Genomic DNA, 26536 nt, shown 5'->3' on the forward strand with positions numbered 1-26536 from the left:
GATTTGAGCTGTAATTGCTCATACAGAAAATCCTATTTCGACAGAATTGGTAACAACCTCGTTGGTCGGTGCCCTCAGGGATGTACAGACGGGAAGACATTTAATGAACCATGAAAGCAATATGGTCAACCAAAGTGATTGATTTTTTTTATTATCTTACAATGTTTATGTTATCATTCGGGTTATGTCTGTAACATAAACACCAAAACCTTTCTTAATGTTGGTTTTATTTTGTGTAGAGTTGTTCTATACGATTTCGCAAATCGTTTTTTGTTTATGTATGTTTTTGTTTGGATGAAAATTTGTCCATGCATTTATATCAAAAGTAGTCAAAAAAATAATACGTATTTTTTGAATCTAACTTCTAATGATAATTATTTAAATAATAAAATCATTCCAAATCATAACCTAGAACTTTGCCCTACAAATCTCTTCTCAAAATACAGATTTTAATACATTTACATACCCATTTTGTATGATTTGGACTTTAAAAAAAATAGGTACACGTAAAAAATCCTATTTTATTAACCCCTTCCCGCCAAGAGCAAAATCGAGTTTTTTACGTTTTTCACCATTACTCGTAACCAAGCTTCCCTGCTCCGTGCGGTACACGCGGTTCACTCGTACCTCGGGTTTGCTTTGCGCCTGCTTTGTTCGGTTTACACCCGAACCCGACTCACACGAACCGAGGGTATTTTGGTTCATCGTACCAGCGCACCACGACACTCTCGGTCCGCCGCGTCGGTTTTGTGTCTGGCACTCACCCATGGCATGAACCCGGTGTATGAACCAAGGTGATTCACTCGGTACGAGCCGAGGTACGTGCCGTGGTACGCGCTGGTGGTACAAAACGGGTTCAATACCACGGCGCGTACCACCGCACGCTGGGTTCATGCCATGGGTGAGTGCCAGACACAAAACCTATGGGGCGAGCCGAGAGTGTCGTGGTGCGCTGGTACGATGTACCAAGATACCAATACACAAATGGGTTCAGGCACGTAACGAAGCTAGAAAACCAAACCCGCGGTGTGCGTTGGCACTGGCGCATGGGAAGCTTGCTCGTAACTGAATCGACCAAATTGGATGAAATTTTAATGGTTATAAGTTAACATTCTTCATAAACTAATGCAGGTTGAACCAGGTTGAAAAAATGCATGGTTGCAGAGAAATTTAATTTTGTACACAAAAATTTGTGGTGCTCTCGAGTACCATCGGCGTTAGAGGGTTAATTGAGTTTTTCTGACTAAAAGTTATGTTCCCAAAATACGTATTTTTTAATTTTCGATTTTTATTTGTTTTACGGAATTAAACAATATATCTTCTGAGCCACGGTGCATAATGGTGCAAAAATTGGTTTAGGAAATACAATGTTTTGAAAAAAATCGTGTTTTTTTTGGAAAAAATTGAAAACCTGGACAAAAAAATTATTGAAAATCATTTTTTAAAGGAATGTCGACTTTGAAACCAAAAAGTACATTACAATTTGTTTTATGAAATGTATAATTTTTGAGTTAAAGCTGATTTTAGGTATACATTTTTGTTTTTTTTTTTGCATTTTAAAAACGCTTTTTGAAAAAAAAAAAACACTCCTGAAATAGTAGTTCATGCAACAAGTTGCAAAAAGAAGATTTTTTCACCTCGAGTCGTTCATTTATCCAACCGAGATGGATATTAGGATGTAACAAAAATGACTTTTTGGCGGGCATTCAAGGGTTTGTTCCTGTGGGCATACTAAGCCCAAATCCAAAATATGAGCTTGATTGGACGTAACAGGAGCTGGCGCTCCGCCCTTCAATTTTAAATGGGATTTAACCCGTAAAAAAAGATTTTTTCAAAAATGTCACTTTTTAAGGCATTTTGGCCACTGAAGCGTTTATTTTCAACATCATTGGCGTGTAGGCCAGATCCTTGCGCATCTTTTGGTATATATAACATTGAAATTTGGAGCACCCTGGAGCTCGGTACAGACCTTCAAAGTTTGGCATTTTTTCAAAAAATCGGTCCCGGCAAAAAAGATATGCGTCGCGCCTCGCGACGCCCTAGACGCCATTTGATTTTGCCGGGGCCGATATTTCGAAAAAATTCCAAACTTTGAAGGTCTGTACCGAGCTCCAGGGTGCTCCAAATTTCAATGTTATATATACCAAAAGATGCGCAAGGATCTGGCCTACACGCCAATGATGTTGAAAATAAACGCTTCAGTGGCCAAAATGCCTTAAAAAGTGACATTTTTGAAAAAATCTTTTTTTACGGGTTAGATCCCATTTAAAATTGAAGGGCGGAGCGCCAGCTCCTGTTACGTCCAATCAAGCTCATATTTTGGATTTGGGCTTAGTATGCCCACCGGAACAAACCCTTGAATGCCCGCCAAAAAGTCATTTTTGTTACACTCTAATGGTTATATACGACGATTGATGAAAAAATCAAGTTTTGCAACGAGTTCCATACAATGTTTTTTGCAATTCCGAAAAACACAATTTGAACAGAATTACAGGACAAATGTCCATGCATTGAGTCAATGAATCGTTTAAATCAAAAAAATGTTGAAAAGTATAACTTTTACTTGTTAGGAAAAGTTATGGAAAGTTAAAAAAAAATGGGGCTATTGTTTGATTTTCAATTAAGTATTTAGTAAAACCTCACAAAAATTCTCAATGTTCAAATAAGAATTAAAATTCAAAACATCCCAAAAATATTTGAAAAGATTGTTTCTAAAGCTTTTCAAGTTTAACGAATTTATGAACATGGAACTCACAGAAATTTAAAAAATAATCTTTTTCAAAAAACTAGGACGTCGACTATCGAAAAAAAATTGAGAAAATTTACAATCAACATTAAAATAGTAAAAAAATATTATTTAAAAAAATTAGCAAAAAGCGTTTTTTGGTTGTGGACACTTTAGGGTTTACGGTTTGGTCTGCATGGTGCGCTACTTCCATTCAAATATTCCCAAAAGTGAGATTCTTATTGAAAATTTTATGCTCTACAACTTTGTAGAACATATCAAAGCTGTAAAACTCGATTCCCTAAAAAGTGTCCACGTGGTTTATGAATAGTCCCTTCAGTTTGGCATGCTTAACAACCCTACAGAAAAAAGTCCTTTGATTTGCCCGGAAAATGGTCAAATTTCTATTGCTATGCTATTTTATTTGTTCACAGCTGGAAAACCCGCCTTACCTTATCTAATCTATATACTTTGGTTTTGACCATAGTTCCTAATCTAAAGGGTAATTATGTTTTTGATTACGATTCCGAGGTCTGTTTTTCGATAACTCGTGACGAAGGGGCGGTTCGACCCCTTTCAGTTTCAAACATTCGGAAAAGACGAGTTTTTCAATAATGTTCAGCCTGAAATGGTCAAGATTTAGTAACATACATTTTTAGTAGACCATCAATTTGCAGGGAATTTCGATGTAAATTTTGATCACTGCTAATATTCAAACAGAATTTAATTTTCGCTGAAAGTTTTATTTTTATACACACAATACTGTTTTCAAGTTAAAAATTGGCAGCAATCACAAGCATTACTGCTGGAAAAATTAAAAGCAAAATCACGCCCCACGCCCGCGAACCCGCTCCTTCAAGTATCCTTCGTGTTCTTCGTAATCCAGGGCATAAATGAGGTCACCCGCGAGTACACCCCCGGATACTGACCCTTGCCGCAGCCAATGCCCCACGAGACCACTCCGACCTGTGTCCAGCCGCCGTCGTTGACCATCAGCGGACCACCGGAATCACCCTAAAAGAAACGAGTTGAGTGTTTGAACAAGCGACGAACTCGAACCCGTTGAGCATTCTTACACTGCATGAATCCTTGGCCGCTTGTCCGGCGCACAGCATCGATTCGATGATTCCTCCCGGGGCTGCCGCCCCGTACTTTCGACTGCACTCCGGGTTGGTCCAAATCGGAAGGTTCACTTCTTGCAAAATTGCCGGTTGAGGTCCGTCTGAAATATAAGCATTTTGGTTGGTAATAAAGTCCTGGGGGTAAAATCACGAAGTCCGTACTTTCTCGCAAGCTACCCCAGCCAATGACGGTGGCCGTCAATCCGTTGTAGGCCCGGGAGCTATCACCGCCTGGCAGACAAATCGGTCGCACCGATTTCGAGAACTGAACCGGTTGATCCATCGTCAGCACCGCGATGTCGTTATACTGCAAAATAACACCTTTAATTTCAAGAATCTTTAAAATTGAATGACCTTTTCATACCAAAGTTCGCGAATCGAAACCACGATGTCGTACAAGTCGTTTGACCTTTCGTTCGACGTGCACCACCTCCGTGGTAGATCGGATATTGTGGTCACCGAGCTTCACCGATAGCCGGGCCACGTCCCAGGAGCTCATGCTGAAATATAGAAAGAAGAACACGGAGAGTTAGTCTTACAACAGATCTTGATGAGACGTATGAATCTGTAGAATCCGGATTAACACGTTTGAAGGTAGACCTACTGTGCCACGCAATGGGCCGCCGTCAGGATGTGGATGTTGTCGATCAGCGAGCCGCCGCAGAACTGGCGCCCGTTGTTGAACAGGGCCGCGATCCAGGGCCACTCGTTCGGGTCGGCGTTGTGGCCGCCCACGATGCGTTCCGTGTCCTGGAAAAAAGGGTTGTTAATAAAATTGATTCGAATTATCATGCACACTTGAAAGATTGTGGTCAACTAATTTAAATTTCATATTATATGATTGAAAATTGTTAAAAAAATTTTTTTGTTTTGGTTGTATTTTTGCAGTTCAGTTTTTTTTTGTATTTTAGTTTTTTACTATTTTTACTATTTTACCATTTGAGTAATTTAGTACTTTAGTATTTTAGTATTTTAGTATTTTAGTATTTTAGTATTTTAGTATTTTAGTATTTTAGTATTTTAGTATTTTAGTATTTTAGTATTTTAGTATTTTAGTATTTTAGTATTTTATTATTTAAGTATTTTAGTATTTAAGTATTTTAGTATTTTAGTATTTAAGTATTTTAGTTTTTTAGTATTTTAGTATTTTAGTATTTTAGTATTTTAGTATTTTAGTATTTTAGTATTTTAGTATTTTAGTATTTTAGTATTTTAGTATTTTAGTATTTTAGTATTTTAGTATTTTAGTATTTTAGTATTTTAGTATTTTAGTATTTTAGTATTTTAGTATTTTAGTATTTTAGTATTTTAGTATTTTAGTATTTAAGTTTTTAAGTATTTAAGTATTTTAGTATTTTAGTATTTTAGTATTTTAGTATTTTAGTATTTTAGTATTTTAGTATTTTAGTATTTTAGTATTTTAGTATTTTAGTATTTTAGTATTTTAGTATTTTAGTATTTTAGTATTTTAGTATTTTAGTATTTTAGTATTTTAGTATTTTAGTATTTTAGTATTTTAGTATTTTAGTATTTTAGTATTTTAGTATTTTAGTATTTTAGTATTTTAGTATTTTAGTATTTTAGTATTTTAGTATTTTAGTATTTTAGTATTTTAGTATTTTAGTATTTTAGTATTTTAGTATTTTAGTATTTTAGTATTTTAGTATTTTAGTATTTAAGTATTTTAGTATTTTAGTATTTTCGTATTTTAGTATTTTAGTATTTTAGTATTTCAGTATTTTAGTGTTTTAGTATTTTAGTATTTCTAGAGTAAATTTTCAAAAGGTCCTATGTGCAAAAACCTCAATCTAAGTAAATTGATGTCAAAGTTTTGCTGGACAGTTTTAAATCCCATTTAAACAAGGTTGGGTATTTTTCAATTCTAAAAACGCACAAATGGACCTAGAATGATGCTTTTTAAGTGTACTTAACGGGAACTATCAAAAATTTAGTTTAAACTTATTTCTGAATAACTTTGTTTCATACGACCTTTTAGTGCACATAGGACACGCTTCATAGAACTTTTTTTGCAGATAGGATCAACCACATTGGAGCAAATATGTGCAGCATTGCACATAGGATCTTTCTAAACTTAATTTAAATCTTTATTAAATAAAATTAAATTTTAAATTTAAATTTTAAAAAGAACAACTTTTTCATGATAATTATGATTACCCAATCCTCGCGCAACGTGTAGGCAACAGCTGATCGAGACCATGAAATGTTTCAATGCTTTCCAGCGCGAGAGAGAGAAACCGTTACGAGAACAAATCGACCAATCACAGAACTCGTCGGCATCTGCCGGATAGGTGCTTACAAAACATCCTATCCGACAATGTAAACAAAGTTTAACTGAGTGCGCATAGAACTTTTCTGGTTTTTTTTTAATTTTCAATAGAGTAAATTTTCAAAAGGTCCTATGCGACAAAAGTAAACAAACTGAGTTATTTATTGCATTACATTCTGCAAGCTGGAAACTACACTCACCGCTGATCCAATTTCTTCAAAGCCTTTTATTTTTAAAGTTATTGATAAAATACAAAACAACCTAAAAGCATTCTTAATAAATTCTACACCAAATAAATATAGGTCGTTTTACCACACGGGAGTCCTATGTGCAATCGAGTGAAACGTGCACATAGAACCGTAGCAAATCAACCTATGGAACATTAATATAATTTTTTAATGCTGATGCACATACGCTCATATCAAAATGACCTATGTACATGTTTATTGAGTTTATTTGAAAATATGTATAAGTCGTTTTTTAATAAAATTCTAAAACATAAATATTTTACAATCTTCATGTTTGTACAATCCACGCACAACGTGTAGTCATCAGCTGGGAGAGAGCATGAAATGTTTCAATGCTGTCAAAGCAAAAGAGAGAAGTTCAATTCAACCTATCTGCACTCTCTCGAATTTGACAGATACGCCACCCAAAAACTTGGGAGCATAACACCAACAAGGCAGCATAAAAAATCATAACATTTGTGCATATAGGTCGTTTTGCACGGTTTAGTTTTTTGTTGTTTTTAAATGCGATTTTTCATTGATGGAGGTAAGTCTTCATAAAATAGATAAGTCATTTTTTTTTTTTGAAGGGGTGGAGTGATTTGGAGAGAGTTTTAACAGGTTGTAAAGTGAGAGTGATCATTATTTTCTGTTTGTTTATTTTTTCTCAGAAGTGTCGAGGTGTGCTCCACCGGGGGTTTTTAAATCGCCTCATTATGTTCGGCACGGAACCGTAGCCTAGTTTTAAATCCCAACACAAGCATAACTCGAACAAGATACTTATCCGGAAGTTGCCGTCTCCAGCTTTTGTTCGCGGGTGCTGTACAGGTGCGAAATTACCTGCTGATGTTTCACTGCACTCAGCAGTGTTGCTGGCGGAGTTTAGTGACATCATTCATCAGTTTGGACTACGTGTGTTTTGCGTCCGCTGTCAGACCGACTTTCATTCTTGATGTTACGCTGATCGTACCGCTAGTTGGTAAGTTCCTCGATATTTTCCTACTGTGAACAATTGCTAAACTCACACCTCCAAAGACAGCACATTCCGAACGAAATTTCCGCCTTTCACGGTGACCGAAGTGTTGGAAGCGGGCAATCGTCTACGTTCCAAGGAATCCCTAAAACTCCCGGCGGTGCCAGAATCCAAGCTGAAGGCAACGAAGGCTAAGTTGTTGGCCCACCCGGAAAATCTGCGCCGCCAGCTGCAGGCCGTCAAGCTACTTCGCGTTAGGTAGAACCTGCTGCGCGCGGCCAAGTACACCAAGAAGTATGCCCGGATGGAGCATGAGGTGGTGGACAAGGCACGCGAGGTTAAGAAGGCCGGAAACATCTACATTCCGGGCGAGCCGAAGGTTGCCTTCGTCATGCGTATCTGTGGTATCATTATCAAGCTGAACAAAGTCACCAAGAACTTGCTGCGTATCACCGCCCCGACATCACCTAGGGCTATCCCTTGCTTAAGTTCGTCAAGCACCGACAAAACCGAATCCCAACTACGGACTTCTTCGTGATCGACTGAAGCTGCGTGCCGCGTACAAGCCTCAACACCCCGACCGGTGAATGGCGCAAGTACAACCAACTACGCAAGTACAACCACTACGTCGAAGACGGAGACTTTGGCAACCGCAAGGAAAAGATCAATCAGCTGATCAAGCATATGGTTTAAGTGATACATAGCGCGTTGAGGGAGAGTGTTGAATAAAACAAAACCAAGAATATAAATAAATTTGGTTTGAGAAAATCCTGTATGTTTAGTACTTCATTTAGGCAGCAATCGCGTGTAAGTTGAACCCACACACACATGCGCGGTCATGTCCGTCGTCTAGCTTTTGCCACGCGTGTTTCAAGCGCTGGTGTTCTATCTTCCAGGGGAACGCCAACCAGACCAGCTGAGTAACGTACAGAAGATCACCCTGCTGAAAACGCTCCTTCTAAATTCTAACTTTTGCGTCAACGAACACTGTAGAACGTTCTATGTGTAAATTGGCAGCATTCAGCGACAAGTTGTAACAGCTGATGACCAATTGCGGGCGGATCCGATACACTGAACCCGGTTCGTCGAACTGATGAATTCTGATCTCTTGATGACCATGAGCTACCATTTGACCCCTAGCTCATTGCTTTTGATCTAGTCATCCGCGGAAAAAGTAGGCACACACGGCTTCCACGTAAAATAATATTATTTCCTCGACTTGTCCAATATGCGACAACACGAAAATTGAAAAATATATTTAAAGTAGTTAGAGTCAACGAATTCAGTTTTTTATTTTGCAAATCCAAACGGTATGAATAATACGGTCAAAAAATCATCAATCTTCCTCCTCTTCCCTCGGGCAACATCTTCTGGCTTTTGGACATCCTCTGCTAGTACAGCCGCTTCCGCTTCCTTCTGCGTACCTTCCTTGCCGTTAGTTGCACTTTGCTTCTCTTCAACCTTTATCTCCTCATCGCCAGCGACCTTCTCGCCAGACTCCTATCCATTCTGCTCCTCGGTCGATTCCTGCGACTTGGCGTCCTCGTCCTGTCGGGTGCAAATTTCTATCAGTTCGAATACTGCGGCACAATGCTAATCAGCATCAACCGTTTGGTCACTTCTACGATCCCCGAGTTCTTGACGCTGATCAGTTCGGCGAGCGCGTTGGTAACGATCTCGCGTTCCAGTCCGTTGTTGATCATCGGTTGAAAGTGACCGCGAACGTTTTCGGTTCCTTCACAAGTACAGGACAGCTTGCCGGCGCCGTCCATAATGTCCTTCAGGTTGGCCTTGGTGATTGAAACTAGCCGCACAATATTTCTTGGTTCCGGCCGCGTCCTGCAGAATCTTGAGCGCCAATTCCGTCGAATTTTCAGCCCGTCTTAATGAAGCAGATGTTTTTTCGCCCCGATGACTACCGACTCAAACCGGTACTTTTTCTTCTCCATTTTGGCAGATTCGGCTTGTTTTCCCACAAGCAATGAAATGTCCTCCCCCTCCTCGTCTTTTTTTTGCTCTGCCGCGGCCTTTTCGACAGGTTGTTCGTTGGTCGGAGGCGGAGAATCACACACCTTCCCGTACAGATCGTTGGCGTACTCGTTTGTGATCGGTACGTGTCCCGGGTTTAGTTTTGCTCGATCATGTTGCACGTCACAAGGAATCCGCGCTGGCCCGCTTCCAGGTAGGCCGGTTTCTTCCGGTGAAGATTTACGCTTGCTTGTTTTCTGACCAGATCTGTAATACAAATTAAACGAAAAAAAAAAAAAAACACAAATTATAAGCTGCCACTGTACTGCATACTTGAAAAAACTCACCTGAACCGCTTACGACAGGATTGAATCAAAAACGCAAAAAAGCAAAAAAACAATTGAAAATTAAAAAAAAACCAGAAAAGTTCTATGCGCACTCAGTTAAACTTTGTTTACATTGTCGGATAGGATGTTTTGTAAGCACCTATCCGGCAGATGCCGACGAGTTCTGTGATTGGTCGATTTGTTCTCGTAACGGTTTCTCTCTCTCGCGCTGGAAAGCATTGAAACATTTCATGGTCTCGATCAGCTGTTGCCTACACGTTGCGCGAGGATTGGGTAATCATAATTATCATGAAAAAGTTGTTCTTTTTAAAATTTAAATTTAAAATTTAATTTTATTTAATAAAGATTTAAATTAAGTTTAGAAAGATCCTATGTGCAATGCTGCACATATTTGCTCCAATGTGGTTGATCCTATCTGCAAAAAAAGTTCTATGAAGCGTGTCCTATGTGCACTAAAAGGTCGTATGAAACAAAGTTATTCAGAAATAAGTTTAAACTAAATTTTTGATAGTTCCCGTTAAGTACACTTAAAAAGCATCATTCTAGGTCCATTTGTGCGTTTTTAGAATTGAAAAATACCCAACCTTGTTTAAATGGGATTTAAAACTGTCCAGCAAAACTTTGACATCAATTTACTTAGATTGAGGTTTTTGCACATAGGACCTTTTGAAAATTTACTCTAGAATTGTTTTTTTGCTTTTTTGCGTTTTTGATTCAATCCTGTCGTAAGCGGTTCAGGTGAGTTTTTTCAAGTATGCAGTACAGTGGCAGCTTATAATTTGTGTTTTTTTTTTTTTTCGTTTAATTTGTATTACAGATCTGGTCAGAAAACAAGCAAGCGTAAATCTTCACCGGAAGAAACCGGCCTACCTGGAAGCGGGCCAGCGCGGATTCCTTGTGACGTGCAACATGATCGAGCAAAACTAAACCCGGGACACGTACCGATCACAAACGAGTACGCCAACGATCTGTACGGGAAGGTGTGTGATTCTCCGCCTCCGACCAACGAACAACCTGTCGAAAAGGCCGCGGCAGAGCAAAAAAAAGACGAGGAGGGGGAGGACATTTCATTGCTTGTGGGAAAACAAGCCGAATCTGCCAAAATGGAGAAGAAAAAGTACCGGTTTGAGTCGGTAGTCATCGGGGCGAAAAAACATCTGCTTCATTAAGACGGGCTGAAAATTCGACGGAATTGGCGCTCAAGATTCTGCAGGACGCGGCCGGAACCAAGAAATATTGTGCGGCTAGTTTCAATCACCAAGGCCAACCTGAAGGACATTATGGACGGCGCCGGCAAGCTGTCCTGTACTTGTGAAGGAACCGAAAACGTTCGCGGTCACTTTCAACCGATGATCAACAACGGACTGGAACGCGAGATCGTTACCAACGCGCTCGCCGAACTGATCAGCGTCAAGAACTCGGGGATCGTAGAAGTGACCAAACGGTTGATGCTGATTAGCATTGTGCCGCAGTATTCGAACTGATAGAAATTTGCACCCGACAGGACGAGGACGCCAAGTCGCAGGAATCGACCGAGGAGCAGAATGGATAGGAGTCTGGCGAGAAGGTCGCTGGCGATGAGGAGATAAAGGTTGAAGAGAAGCAAAGTGCAACTAACGGCAAGGAAGGTACGCAGAAGGAAGCGGAAGCGGCTGTACTAGCAGAGGATGTCCAAAAGCCAGAAGATGTTGCCCGAGGGAAGAGGAGGAAGATTGATGATTTTTTGACCGTATTATTCATACCGTTTGGATTTGCAAAATAAAAAACTGAATTCGTTGACTCTAACTACTTTAAATATATTTTTCAATTTTCGTGTTGTCGCATATTGGACAAGTCGAGGAAATAATATTATTTTACGTGGAAGCCGTGTGTGCCTACTTTTTCCGCGGATGACTAGATCAAAAGCAATGAGCTAGGGGTCAAATGGTAGCTCATGGTCATCAAGAGATCAGAATTCATCAGTTCGACGAACCGGGTTCAGTGTATCGGATCCGCCCGCAATTGGTCATCAGCTGTTACAACTTGTCGCTGAATGCTGCCAATTTACACATAGAACGTTCTACAGTGTTCGTTGACGCAAAAGTTAGAATTTAGAAGGAGCGTTTTCAGCAGGGTGATCTTCTGTACGTTACTCAGCTGGTCTGGTTGGCGTTCCCCTGGAAGATAGAACACCAGCGCTTGAAACACGCGTGGCAAAAGCTAGACGACGGACATGACCGCGCATGTGTGTGTGGGTTCAACTTACACGCGATTGCTGCCTAAATGAAGTACTAAACATACAGGATTTTCTCAAACCAAATTTATTTATATTCTTGGTTTTGTTTTATTCAACACTCTCCCTCAACGCGCTATGTATCACTTAAACCATATGCTTGATCAGCTGATTGATCTTTTCCTTGCGGTTGCCAAAGTCTCCGTCTTCGACGTAGTGGTTGTACTTGCGTAGTTGGTTGTACTTGCGCCATTCACCGGTCGGGGTGTTGAGGCTTGTACGCGGCACGCAGCTTCAGTCGATCACGAAGAAGTCCGTAGTTGGGATTCGGTTTTGTCGGTGCTTGACGAACTTAAGCAAGGGATAGCCCTAGGTGATGTCGGGGCGGTGATACGCAGCAAGTTCTTGGTGACTTTGTTCAGCTTGATAATGATACCACAGATACGCATGACGAAGGCAACCTTCGGCTCGCCCGGAATGTAGATGTTTCCGGCCTTCTTAACCTCGCGTGCCTTGTCCACCACCTCATGCTCCATCCGGGCATACTTCTTGGTGTACTTGGCCGCGCGCAGCAGGTTCTACCTAACGCGAAGTAGCTTGACGGCCTGCAGCTGGCGGCGCAGATTTTCCGGGTGGGCCAACAACTTAGCCTTCGTTGCCTTCAGCTTGGATTCTGGCACCGCCGGGAGTTTTAGGGATTCCTTGGAACGTAGACGATTGCCCGCTTCCAACACTTCGGTCACCGTGAAAGGCGGAAATTTCGTTCGGAATGTGCTGTCTTTGGAGGTGTGAGTTTAGCAATTGTTCACAGTAGGAAAATATCGAGGAACTTACCAACTAGCGGTACGATCAGCGTAACATCAAGAATGAAAGTCGGTCTGACAGCGGACGCAAAACACACGTAGTCCAAACTGATGAATGATGTCACTAAACTCCGCCAGCAACACTGCTGAGTGCAGTGAAACATCAGCAGGTAATTTCGCACCTGTACAGCACCCGCGAACAAAAGCTGGAGACGGCAACTTCCGGATAAGTATCTTGTTCGAGTTATGCTTGTGTTGGGATTTAAAACTAGGCTACGGTTCCGTGCCGAACATAATGAGGCGATTTAAAAACCCCCGGTGGAGCACACCTCGACACTTCTGAGAAAAAATAAACAAACAGAAAATAATGATCACTCTCACTTTACAACCTGTTAAAACTCTCTCCAAATCACTCCACCCCTTCAAAAAAAAAAAATGACTTATCTATTTTATGAAGACTTACCTCCATCAATGAAAAATCGCATTTAAAAACAACAAAAAACTAAACCGTGCAAAACGACCTATATGCACAAATGTTATGATTTTTTATGCTGCCTTGTTGGTGTTATGCTCCCAAGTTTTTGGGTGGCGTATCTGTCAAATTCGAGAGAGTGCAGATAGGTTGAATTGAACTTCTCTCTTTTGCTTTGACAGCATTGAAACATTTCATGCTCTCTCCCAGCTGATGACTACACGTTGTGCGTGGATTGTACAAACATGAAGATTGTAAAATATTTATGTTTTAGAATTTTATTAAAAAACGACTTATACATATTTTCAAATAAACTCAATAAACATGTACATAGGTCATTTTGATATGAGCGTATGTGCATCAGCATTAAAAAATTATATTAATGTTCCATAGGTTGATTTGCTACGGTTCTATGTGCACGTTTCACTCGATTGCACATAGGACTCCCGTGTGGTAAAACGACCTATATTTATTTGGTGTAGAATTTATTAAGAATGCTTTTAGGTTGTTTTGTATTTTATCAATAACTTTAAAAATAAAAGGCTTTGAAGAAATTGGATCAGCGGTGAGTGTAGTTTCCAGCTTGCAGAATGTAATGCAATAAATAACTCAGTTTGTTTACTTTTGTCGCATAGGACCTTTTGAAAATTTACTCTAGATTTCAGTATTTTATTGTTTTAGTATTTTAGTATTGCAGTATTTTAGTATAAAATTTTCTCAAAATACCGTATGTTTCAATAATACTAAAATTTTCAAAGTTTTGTGTAAAATTTAGTTTTTAACAAAAAAAACTAATAAAATGAAAACGCATACAACATTTTGCTGATACCCATATTTCAATTTATAAAATTTGAGTATTTTCCAAAAAATACCGAATTTGTGAAAATTTTAGTTTTCAACAAAAAAACATTATTAAAATGAAAATGCATACACAATTTTGCATCGTTTGATACCTTTATTTCTAGGATAGAGTAGTCATCAATGAGACACGGGGAACAATGATAAAATGGCTCTCACAAGACGTAGTTTTAATCAATCAGGCTCATATTTGGGGGAAAGGTGTGTCTACTAGATACACGTCTGCCGTAATTGTGGCTTTGGTTATGGATGCTCCCTTGTAAAAATTACATTTTCGCTCATAGGCTGCCATTAACACAAAAACTAATATTTCTCCAAATTTCTTTCGTCATTTTACAGGGCATGAGTTGGGCTACAATGTCCTTTTATTGGGTTTGACCAAAATTTAGAATATACCCAGAATCCAGGGCTGTCTCATTGTTCCTCGCTCTCTTCTACCCATGGGTAACAATGAGACACTTTGATTTTTCTTCATTGAACTTTTCAAAATCTGTGGAAATCTTTCAAAACATGAATTGGAAGTGATTTTTGGCATATTTATTGAGTTTGAACTTCATTTAACCAAAAATATAAAGTTATTTGATAAAATATATAGATTTTACAAAATTTAAATACTTTTTAGTATAACTTTTGTAAATTGAAGTTTCATGTTGACAAAATTGCTTAAAAATATTTAAAGCAAGTCACCTGCAATGTAACAATATAAAAACATGATGAACTCATTGTTCCCCAGCTGTCTCATTGTTCCTGCCAAGTGCGTCTACAATGAGACAGTTGAATAACTCTGACTGTAGACGTCAGATCGATCAATGTTAGAACAAACTAAAAGAAAGAAAATGCAACAAAAAGTTCTTTAAAATATTCTAATGAAAAAAATACAAAAATCGTTGAAGTTTAAAAACCAAAAGTGTCTCATTGATGACTACCCTACCCTAATTATGAAAATTTAAGTATTTTCGAAAAAATACGGTATTTTGTGAAAATTTTAGTTTTCAACAAAAAAGATCTATTAAGGTGAAAATGCATACAAAAATTTGCTTTGCAAATTTTAAAATTTTGAAAAGTTGAGTATTTTTCAAAAATTCAAAAATTACGGTGTTTTGTGAAAATTTGAGTTTTCATAAAAAAAAAAAATTTCTAAAAAAGTGAAAACGCAAACAAAATTTTGCTTCGTTTGATCGTTTGATTTAACAAAAAAAAGTTACATATTCCACCCTTAGGTGGTTGGTGACTTCCTCTCATTTATAAAATGAATTCCCCCCTACAGACTTTTTGTCAAGATTTTACTACAACGCCGTGGGGAAATAGATTGAGGTTATGTAAATTCAGAGCATTTTTTAAATTGCTTGGAATTTTAGATAGGTAAGTCAGATCTTGAAAATTCTTAATCCACAAGAATTTTAATTTCAGAACCTTTCTAAAAATATATAATATGGCATGTTTCCATGCAAAAACCACCCTTTTTTGCAAATTGTGAAATTTATATGCAGCAGTTTTTTAAGCATGACTTTTGATGTGCTTTACTAAATCTTATAAATTTCAATAGGGACTTATGGGACCCCAAGACGAATCGAATGAGGCCAATACGAGATATTCCAGTGACATTGATTCGGTACACATGTCTACATACAGCCAAACACACAGACATTTGCTCAGCTGGTGATTCTGAGTTGATATGTATAAATGACTTTAGGTCTAGGAGGTCTAACTAAAAAGTTCATTTTTCGAGTGATTTTATAGCCTTTCCTCAGTAAAGTGAGGAAGACAAAACTCTAATGAAGGGAATACGCACACAAAGTTTAGCTTCGTTTGATACCTTTATGACAAATTTTGAAAATTTGAATATTTTCGAAAAATATACGGTATTTTGTGAACATTTTCAATAAAAAAAACTCTTAAAAAGTGAAAACGCAAACAAAATTTTGCTTCGTTTGATACCCATATTGTAATTTTGAAAAGTTGAGTATTTTCCAAAAAATACGATAGCTTGTGAAAATTTTAATTTTCAACAAAAAAAAAAACTCGAATGATGGGAATACGCACACAAAATTCTGCTTCGTTTGATACCCATATTGCAAATTTTGAAAATTTGGGTATTTTCGAAAAAATACCGTAATTTGTAAAAAAATTAGTATTTAAAAAAAACTATCAAAAAGCATATTGCAAATAATGAAAATTTGAGTACTTTAGAAAAATAACTAGAGTTTTTTGTTTATAGGTCCTATAACCCTTTCAGGCCTGATGGTCATATATGACCTAAAAATCGTTCTTTTTAAACTAGCCTATAATTTTCGCATGGTCCTCAAAATCATTTTCCCATCATTAGATAAACAAATATTTAAAAAAAAATCAGGCCTGAAAGGGTTAAGCTATTGTGTTTCATATGTTTATACAGTCATGCCTCGGTTTTGCACGCCTCGGTTTTGCACTGCCCCGGTTTTGCACCGTTCAGCTGCCTCGGTTAAGCACGGCCCAGAGCTTAACTGAAGCACAGAGCTTATGGGTTTTTGTCTATATGGGAGACATTGGCTTTAATCGTATGAAAAATCATGCAAACATCAAAAACTAAAGTGTTTGGAATTGGAATGATGTCAGTTATCCATTAAAATTATTATTTCATGAAAATTTTCACAAAAATACGTATTTTTCCTGTATTTCGAAAATGAACCAAACCAAAGAAACCAAAAATATGTTGTTATTGCAATATGGGTATCAAATGATCAGGTTTTTTCATACATTTTGAATGTAATAACAACATTTTTAGAAAATACTCCAAATTTTCACAAAACTACGTTTTTTTCGAAAAAATACTCAAAATTTCAATTTTTACAATATGGGTATCAAACGATCGGGATTTTTTCATACATTTCGAATGTAATAACAACATTTTTAGAAAATACTCAAAATTTTCACAAAACTACGTATTTTTGAAAAAAATACTCAAAATTTCCGTTTTTACAATGTGGGTATCAAACGATCGGGATTTTTTCATACATTTCGAATGTAATAACAACATTTTTTGAAAATACTCAAAATTTTCACAAAACTACGTATTTTTGAAAAACTTCTCAAAATTTCTGTTTTTACAATGTGGGTATCAAACGATCGGGATTTTTTCATACATTTCGAATGTAATAACAATATTTTTTGAAAATACTCAAAATTTTCACAAAACTACGTATTTTTGTAAATTTTTTGAAAATTTTAGTTTTTACAATATTGGTATCAAATAATCAAATTTTTTTTTCAAAAATACGTAGTTTTGTGAAAATTTTAAGTATAATCATTTTTTTAATAACTTTCGAAATGTATGAAAAATTCCGATCGTTTGATTACCACTTTCTAAAAAACGGAAATTTTGAGTTTTTTTTTCGAAAATACGTAGTTTTGTGAAAATTTTGAGTATTTTAAAAAAATATTGTTATTACATTCGAAATGTATGGAAAAATCCAGATCGTTTGATACCCACATTGTAAAAACGGGAATTTTGAGTATTTTTTTTTTCGAAAATACGTAGTTTAGTGAATATTTGGAGTATTTTCAAAAAATGTGGTTATTACATTCGAAATGTATGAAAAAATCCCGATTATTTGATACCCATATTGTAAAAACTGAAATTTTGAAAAGTTTTACAAAAATACGTAGTTTTGTGAAAATTTTGAGTATTTTCAAAAAATATTGCTATTACATTCGAAATGTATGAAAAAATCCCGATCGTTTGACACCTATATGGTAAAACCGGAAATTTTGAGTATTTTTTTTTCAAAAATACTTAGTTTTGTGAAAATTTGGAGTATTTTCAAAAAATGTTGTTATTACATTCAAAATGTATGAAAAAAAACCTGATCATTTGATACCTATATTGCAATAACAACATATTTATGGTTTCTTTAGAGAAAAAAAATGCATTTTCAAAATACAGGAAAAATACGTATTTTTGTGAAATTTTTCATGAAATAACAATTTTAATGGATAGCTGACATCATCCCGATTCCAAAACACTATAATTTTTTGATGTTTGCATGATTTTTCGTACAATTAAAGCCAATGTCTCCCATATAGCCAAAATCCCATAAGCTCTGTGCCTCGGTTATGCACGCCTCGGTTTTGCATCCCCCTTATGCGGTGCTAAACCGAGGCATGACTGTAGGACCTATTAACATAAAACACTATAAAAATACGGTATTTTGTGAACAAATTAGAGTATCCATTCTTTGAAACATACTACATTTTCAAAAAATATATTCTTAGTGTAAGCATTGCAAATTTATATGTTTATATAACTTGATATGGCAATAGTATTATCGAAATGACGATAACGATAACCATTATCGTTATCGTTAGACGATAATATTATCGATAAATTAATTTCATTCCTGTTTTTAATTTTACATTTGTTGTACATTTCAAGTGCTCAGGAGGTTCCTTTTCAGCTTTGTGTTTCTGGGTTGAGTGAGTTTGTTTAGTTTAATTATTTGGTGTACATTTTACGGGATTTACGACCAACTGTTAAATATTTTTTTCGATTAACAACCTTGTTCTAAACACTATATCATTAAAGATCAGGGAAGAATCACCTACCGGATTTCCGTTCTTGACTCCACACCGTGAGAAAGATCCACCTCCAATTCCTGCCCCTTCCCCTGGTTGACCGCCACCTGCTCCCGGCCGACTGGTGGTGGTCACTTCAACCTGCGGCATGGGTGGGTGCGTCGGAATTGGCGGTGGCCAAACCATCGCCGGAGGTGTGTTCGTCGGTTGGTTCCCTTCCGAGGGCGGTCGTGGTTTCGTTGGCCACGTCGTCGAGGCCGGTCTGGCGGTTGTTGGCGCTTCCGTCGTCACGAACGAGGCCGGCGTTGAGGAGGTGAACGAGGGTGGATGAGTGGCCGCAGTGTGGTCCGGTGGATGGGTTGGGACTGGTGGTGGCCAGCTTGGGTAATTGTTGTTTTTGGGGGGTTTCTTCTGGGTTTCGCTGCCGAGTTCGTTGCCACTGCCGGCTACGACGATTGGGGGAGCTGCGGTTGTGGTTTCGGCGGAGGAATCCGTTGGGGGCATCGGGGTGATTGGGTTCGTACAGCACACGCCGAATGCTTGCCGGCCCTGGTCGTTGAAGTAGCTGCAGGTGTCGTAGTTTCCGAGGACCCAGGATTCCCAGACGCTCAGGTCGGGCACCTTGAAGTATGGGTAGCACTTGCGGAACGAGGTGCATGATCCGAGGTGTCCCTTGGAGGTGAGACACGGGCTACCATCGCCGAGTGCTTGCGTCCACGTGGTCGTACGCGTCGTCAGCCAGAGATATCGTGGTTGGCGCGGCTTGAGCTCGCTGGCTGAGGGATTGCGGGTCAAGGACAGAAAAATGAAACAAAACAAAAATTATAATTTAAATAAAATTCAAATATTTAAACAATTTATAGAAAAGAGCTACATATGACAGGATCTCTACAAGAAGCATTTGATAGAAAACTCCATGCGTAATGTGGTAAAAGCGCGCGCAAAATTCTCCAATTAGCTCTGCACCTCTTCGCGATAGTACTCTCAAGAGTACTGTTATAATGACCGGCACAACAGCGGCAGCTTCCTTCTGTGGCTAATGTTTACGTTCCTCACGCCGGTAGCCGGCCGTGGTTGGCATAAATAAACAGTGCTTGCAGGACCCATTTCGCAACATGGTGCCAATTCTCACCGCATAGTTCAAGTTGAACTACTTTCTTATAGCTGGCAAGTTGTTAAGTCAAGGTGTTCAGAATTTGTCCAGAAAAGGAAACTCTTCACTTCTAGATTCCCTTAGTGATTGCACCAGCAGCTAAAGACGCAATAACTCAACCCCGTCCCGGCAGCAGGTTGCTTTGATTGCCCCCCTTTTCAACAACCTGCCATTGCACTCTGTACGATCCACAAGAGGTGGTATTCTGTTGTAACGTGCTATCCCGCGATCCAACAGGTTTATAATTCGCGCGGAGACCCACCTCAACTTGATCGCGATCGCTGATGGATACAAAAATAAACCGCACTTACGGTGGGCCGCTGCCGCTGCTTGGGATGTAAATTTATGCCGATACATTCCAGACACATTGTCCGGGGAAGGGGGTGTAGAATTCCCCCGCGGAAAGTGAATGAACCCCGAAAGCGGGCTGCAGTCGCCGTTTGACGACTGGTTGACGGGCGGGTGATTCATTCCACGACCACGACTGATTCGACGTTGATTTATGACCTGTTCTCGTTTGTAATTGTCTGCGTGCTTTAATGTTTCTTTCTTTAATCCCTTGTTTGTCTTTAAATTTTGGGAAAGATTATAGAATCATCTCGTCGCTGTCGTACTAACATGTCGCACGTGAATGTTGGGCCAAATTGAGTTTAAAACACCATTTGGTGCAGCTCACAATGCCTCACCTTTTGACCTTCACAAATCCTCAAAATCCGATTTCAATCCTGAGATATTCCATAAAAACCGAAAAAACTCCGTGCACTGTTGTCACTTTTTATATGAAAGAAATTTCAATCTTGTCGTGCTATCCTGACACACTGTGGAAATTGATGCAAGTGCGACAACTGGTCGAATGGATTTCAGGTAAGAACGCGTTTGACACAATTACGTGCTCGACTACCGTAAACATGTGTAATTATAACTCGGGACTTCAGCAACCAAATTCAACCAATCTTCAGGACAATGCACAAAGGTGTCAACCAAACAAAACGTGTTTGTTATTGTTTACATTGCGTGCTCTCGTTTTGGTTTATTCACCATCACTAAAACGCGTTTTTCTCGGAACGTCAAAAAGCGACTTGCGACAAGTTAGCACGACAGCGTCGATCTGTTAAATAATTAGTTGAAACACGATTCGGAAATACAAATTTTCGAGATTTTTATATATTTTTTTTATTTTAACACTGGAACGCCCAACGCATGTCCAACTTACACGGACGCACAAGCCTCCCAAAAAAGGTGGAACGGTAACTTCAACTCGCTGGTTCTCAGGCATTACTCAATCAATCGGGACGATTCTTGTTTCCAGTGATTTGTTAGAATTTCTAGATGATCCTAAAATTATGCAGATTTTGATTTGAACAAATCTATAATTTCTGCGACCGAAAACATCGTTCCACCTTTTTTTAAACGACTGCCACCGCGGAATTTTTGGCGAATTTTTCATACACGCGAAAAAAAAAAGTTGGAACGATGTTTTTGATTGCAAAAATTACAGATTTCATCAAATTAAGTTCTCCAAAGTTCTAGAATCATCCTAACAAATCACTGGAAAGAAGAATCATCTTGATTGGTTGAGTAATGCCCGAGAACCATTGAGTTGAAGTTACCGTTCCAACTTTTTTGGAGCCTTGGGCGTTGGAATGTTAATGAAACTTTATGGAGCAATTCCAGCATAAATCAGGATTTTTTCTGGTACTTTTGTACCCGACCCTTTCCGTTTTCAATGAAACTTTTTAGACATGTTATCCTAAGCCTATATAAGCCATTTTTGTGTATATGGAGCCAATTGGGTACTAAAGCCCTATGTCAATTTTTATGTACAACGGTAAAAAACACGATTAAAAACCATTTCTGATCACTTTTTTTCATTTTAATGCCAAAAAAAAATATTGACAAGACAACATTTTTTCGATGGATCAACTATGGTCCCCTTGGAACGAGCTGTCAAGTAGGAGCATTTCTGTCAAGAAGGACCGCGAGGATAATTTTTCCAAATTGATTTAAAAATCCCTGTTAAACACTTTGTGGTAGTACAAAGGGTCATTGTACTCAGAAAAGTAAGCTTTATCGCTGTAAACAATAATATCAGCAATCTAAGCTTCATTTTAGGACCCAATTGTACTCAAATATGACATTTGAGAATAGCGTAAGGTATTTCAATATTTTTGTATTTTGTAATTTAAAAATTACTGTAACTCAAAGCCGTTACATCGAATCAAAAAGTGGTCAAAGACAAACTTGCAGGAAATTGGACAGGCTTTCTGAAAAAAATACACTGAAAGAAAAATACACGCCACTTCTATGAGATTTTTCAATTTTTAAGATTAGACTCGTTTTAATATTTACGTAAGCTCATTTACTATTCAGGTTTCTACCACTCTGAAAAAATATACTATTTTCAGTTATGCTTATATCTGTAAGCCCATACATCCAATTCAAATGCTGTTAAAGGCAAACTTATAGGAAATTGGACGAGCTTTTCGGTTAAAATATTTTCGAGACTGAAAAATCAAGTCTGTCATATAGAAATTGCCAAAAAACCACCAAAAAACCTATTTTTTCAACATTTTTATTTTTAAACCCGTTGTATCTTTAAAAGGATTGGACATAGGACAATGGTCAATATGGAGACTTTTATGTAAAATGGTCTGGGGAACCGATTCCCACTATCGGATTTACAAAATTTTGACGTTCAGACCATTTTTCTAAAAAAAAATGTTTTCGCTAGGAGAGACATACCATCCTGCAGTTTTCGGTTAGGAGAGACATACCATCCTGCATTTTTCGTGAGTCTTTTTGTAACATCTTAGGCTATTTCCTCAACAATTTTGAACGAAAAAAAACGTGACATAACCTTAAAATTTATCTTTTAATCCTAATAATTGAAAACTCTCATAGAAGTGGCGTGTTTTTTTTTTTCAGAAACCCCGTCCAATTTCCTACAAGTTTGGCTTTGATCACTTTTTGATTCGATGCAATTTGAGTTACAGTAATTTTTAAATTACAAAATACAAAAATATTTAAATAACTTACGCCCTTCTCAAATGTCATATTTGAGTACAATTGGCTGCATATACACAAAAATGGCTTATATAGGCCTAGGATAAAATTTCTAAAAAGTTTCATTGAAATCGGAGTGGATCGGGTACAAAAGTATCAGAAAAAAATCCTGATTTGAGATGGAATTGCTCTATGTCAAAGACGCCTTTTTTTACCTGAAGAAAAAGCAACCCAGCAATTCTTTTTTCAAAATTTAAAGATTAGGTCCAACAATTTTTAGTATCCAAAAAAAGGGTTTTAAACGCTTCGAACGACGGCGCATCGAAAATTGATTTTCTGGCAATTTTTCTGACGAAATTTTATCGATTAATTACTCTGATTACAATTAGAGAAAAGTTGTCAAATCGATCAGAAATTCTCTTTTTAAGACACAGATTGTTTACAATGCAGTATGCACATTGGACAAAATTTCACTCAAATCTTAAATTACAAAGAAAAGTAAAAAATTACTCTTAGGTATTTGAATTTAAGACTCTGCCTTATTATTTTGGAATTACTCACGAAATATGCGTGTCTCAGCAATTCCAACAATTTGCATAATTATGAGTGGTGGCTAGATAGAATTTTTTTTCGTATTCTTATTTTTTGGCACTGCCCAGACTTGGCCAAAAGGAAGGAAAGTGCTGCCAAGTATCCATTAACTCTGTCATACGTGCCTGATGTGAATTGAAGATATGCCGTACACAATAAAAATCAAGCGAATTTCTTGTAGCAAACCATTGAAATTGTATACCATTACAATAATTTAATAAAGGTTAACAAAACAGTTAAATAAACAGAGGGTTGAAAATATGAGTAATATTACCAAAATATTGATTAAAATGTGAAGTTCAACACAAACTGATGAAAATTTCACCAGTTCCTGGTGTAAAATTACACTTTTTACACAAAAATGTTTTATAAAATATATGCAATAAGTTTTCCGTTATTCAACGCATGAACATAGTGCTGTGTTTAAAATTGAAAGTATTCAATTGTGCGATTTTTTTGGTAACCCTGCGCGTTTGTTTATTATGGAAGATTGTTCGGTTGCGATTTGTTAATAGCTGTGTTGTGGCTTAATAGAACGAATATGGTTTGTGTGTCATATTCGTTTGGTCGCCTGGCGTGACGCAGAAGTGGGTGGAGTAATTGTTTTTTGATTCCACTAAAGAATGAAAAATGTCTGCGATATTGAGAATTTTCTTTTTACTAAGTAATGGTTTAGATATTTTTTTCATGTAGACCCGTAGAAGAGTTACAGCAGCCCAGCCAAAACTTTGAGAATGCTGACTAAAAGAAATCTGTTAGAATTCTGTATGAATTGTTTTATAGTCGACTCTCTGTTTTCTAAACAAACCATTCTATTTCGATGGATTTTTCAGTCCCTCCCAGTCAGCAGTCTTTGATTGTTTCGTTCTATAATCTCACACACATCCTAATGATGGATCACTTTAGTGGAGACGCATGATGATTTTATATTTTAGAGTACATATCAGCTGAGAGTTGCCGCAGGCGGTGGTGTAGTGGTAAGCGTGGTTACCTCTTATCCCAGTTGGCCTGGGTTCAATCTCAGTCCCCGTATAGCTTAAGGAGATATTAGACTATGATAAACAAACTCGCACTTTTCCGTATTTGACAGTTTGCCAAACTCGCAAACTTGTTTGCGACGAAATCGCAAACAAAGCAAAATGTATGCAGCCGACGTTTCTGCAAACAAATGCAGGCAAACAAACAAACAAGCAAACTGTCAAAAAGTGTCATTTTTTGTTTGTTTGCCATAGTCTAATACCTGCTTTAGAGGTTAGGTCGTTGGGTCAGTCTCTGCTATAGGTACAATGCAGGTACCAGATCAAGCATACTTCGGTAGATTCGCTGGTCGGTGGTTGGATTCACAATCCAAAGATCGTCAGTTCGAATCCCGAAGTGAAAGGGCGGGAGGATAGGTGTAAAATAGGTATGATTGTCTCACCATTCAATTTTTTGAACATCTAGAGCCGAGTTGACATTTTGACATAAAGACTGCCAAGAACATGGTGTTGGCGAATGATTTGATTTTAATGAGCTGAGAATTGTATTCAATCAGTAAAACTTATTTGCATTCAAGACAATTTCTCTATCCTTCGCTTTTAAGTATCAGTAAAAAACTCAAAATGAATTAGAAATGCGTTTCCTCAAAATTGTATAATTTTTCGCTTAGTCGAAAAGGTAAAAGAACTCAACAAAAAGGAATCCCGCAGAGATTTTTTCTGATGAAATTCACCTCTTTGTTTGCATCAGCATCGCTAACCATTAACTTTATCCCTCTGAAAACAGGACCCATTAGCGTGTTACAGGTATTACAGTCCTCTTCATAAAAAATCACATTCCACCATACCATTTTTAACGCCAATGCTATCAATCCCATACAAAAAGCTAGAATCGTTTTTTTCCTCAGCATCACGATCCCGTTCTAGTCTTAGTCAAAATTCAGGATTTGGCCGTGCTTCAAAATTTTCCGTTGGCTTGTCTTCACACTTGCTACCCGCTATTCCGCTAATGAATTCCAAAATAGTCCACTTGGGTGCTGATCTGACACCTTTTCTATTCACTTTGCATAATCCCACAAAAACATAAATACTTCATCATTAGCCAAATTGCCTTCAAACAAACTCCGCGATCAACACCAACCTTCCACAACCTCCGAATCGTTGAGTTCTTCTTCCAGGGAATCTGCTACCGCTGCTGCTGCTGCTGTGGTCAATCCCAGCAGGGCTAGCCCTGAGACCAATCCCACGAATATCTTCATTTTTCACGCACTGTTCGCGTTTTAATCCACCATAAATAATTGAACCTGTTGCTGCCCAGTTTAAATCTTCCTCACTTTGTTTCAGACCATGCTCTGACAGCAATCAACACACTTGTCTCAACACTTTACTCAACTCTTCACACTCAACTCCCGTCTTCTTCCCCTCGGGAGAGCACCTAGGTCTTAACCCGAGGACGGCCACTTGCCAACTGAGCGCAGTGGCCACCCCGATGTCCGCAAGGTGTCTAGTTCTGATTCTGCCAAGACCCGCCGAAGAATGGCCAACCAGCGACGAAGACCGCGACGACGCCCGTCCGTGACATTGACTCGAAACCGTTTGAAAATGAACTGTAATGTGAATTGGTTATTGATGATGTATTTATATACTCTGGGGGAAGGTTCCCTCCTCAACGCCGAGGGTCCACCGTCGACTCCCCCTCGTTGTTCCAGGGTTTAAGAAGGCTACTTGTTTTGGGATATACGCTTCACCGCCTTCGTCGCCGTGGTCGTTCCCGATCTGAGTGGTTAGGGTGGATTTGGATATTTAAAAAAAAATCTTGCCTGATGAACTTTATCAACCACTAATCATTAATTTTATTAAAATTAGTTGAAATAGTTTGAATTAAAATTCACGATTATATAATATAAAAACTGCAAAACGTGATTTTTTTTTAAACCCGATTGTAAATAAAAAAATACTGAATTGATCTTTTTTTAACCCTTTCAAGTCTAAGAGATATATATGGATCAAAAATTCAAAATTTTCAAATGTATCCCATTATTAACTAAAAAATTTGAAGTTTTAAAAATATTACATACTTTTTGGAATTTTTTAGTACTCAGACAATCTTTGAGATAAAAAGTTCTTTAAAAATCATGTAATTTTTGAAGAATTTTCATTTTTTTAATAGTCAATGCCTTGAAAAATCCGTTCTCAATATATATTTTTCTGAAACGGTTTTTCCGAAACCAAATTATGCAACAAAAATTAGATTTCTCTACATCACCA

General features: G+C 37.8%; 1 protein-coding gene and 2 pseudogenes across 1 annotated transcript; 1 reads left to right on the top strand and 2 right to left on the bottom strand.

Annotated features, from left to right (window-relative positions):
- Nucleotides 1-3434: 3434 nt before the first annotated feature.
- LOC120422978 (transmembrane protease serine 9) lies at nucleotides 3435-25885 on the bottom strand. Its single transcript, XM_039586590.2, has 7 exons — nucleotides 25410-25885; nucleotides 18575-19320; nucleotides 4451-4596; nucleotides 4211-4346; nucleotides 4009-4153; nucleotides 3802-3947; nucleotides 3435-3739 (listed from the first exon to the last, which is right to left on the bottom strand). The coding sequence occupies exons 1-7, from the start codon at nucleotides 25525-25527 to the stop codon at nucleotides 3581-3583; spliced, it is 1596 nt and encodes a 531-aa protein (XP_039442524.1). The 5' UTR covers nucleotides 25528-25885; the 3' UTR covers nucleotides 3435-3580.
- LOC120422996 (60S ribosomal protein L7-like) lies at nucleotides 6945-8248 on the top strand (annotated as a pseudogene).
- Nucleotides 11781-13089, bottom strand: LOC120422987 (60S ribosomal protein L7-like; annotated as a pseudogene).
- Nucleotides 25886-26536: the final 651 nt, after the last annotated feature.

This window comes from Culex pipiens, chromosome 2 (assembly GCF_016801865.2).
Source record: "Culex pipiens pallens isolate TS chromosome 2, TS_CPP_V2, whole genome shotgun sequence".
NCBI lineage: Eukaryota > Metazoa > Arthropoda > Insecta > Diptera > Culicidae > Culex > Culex pipiens.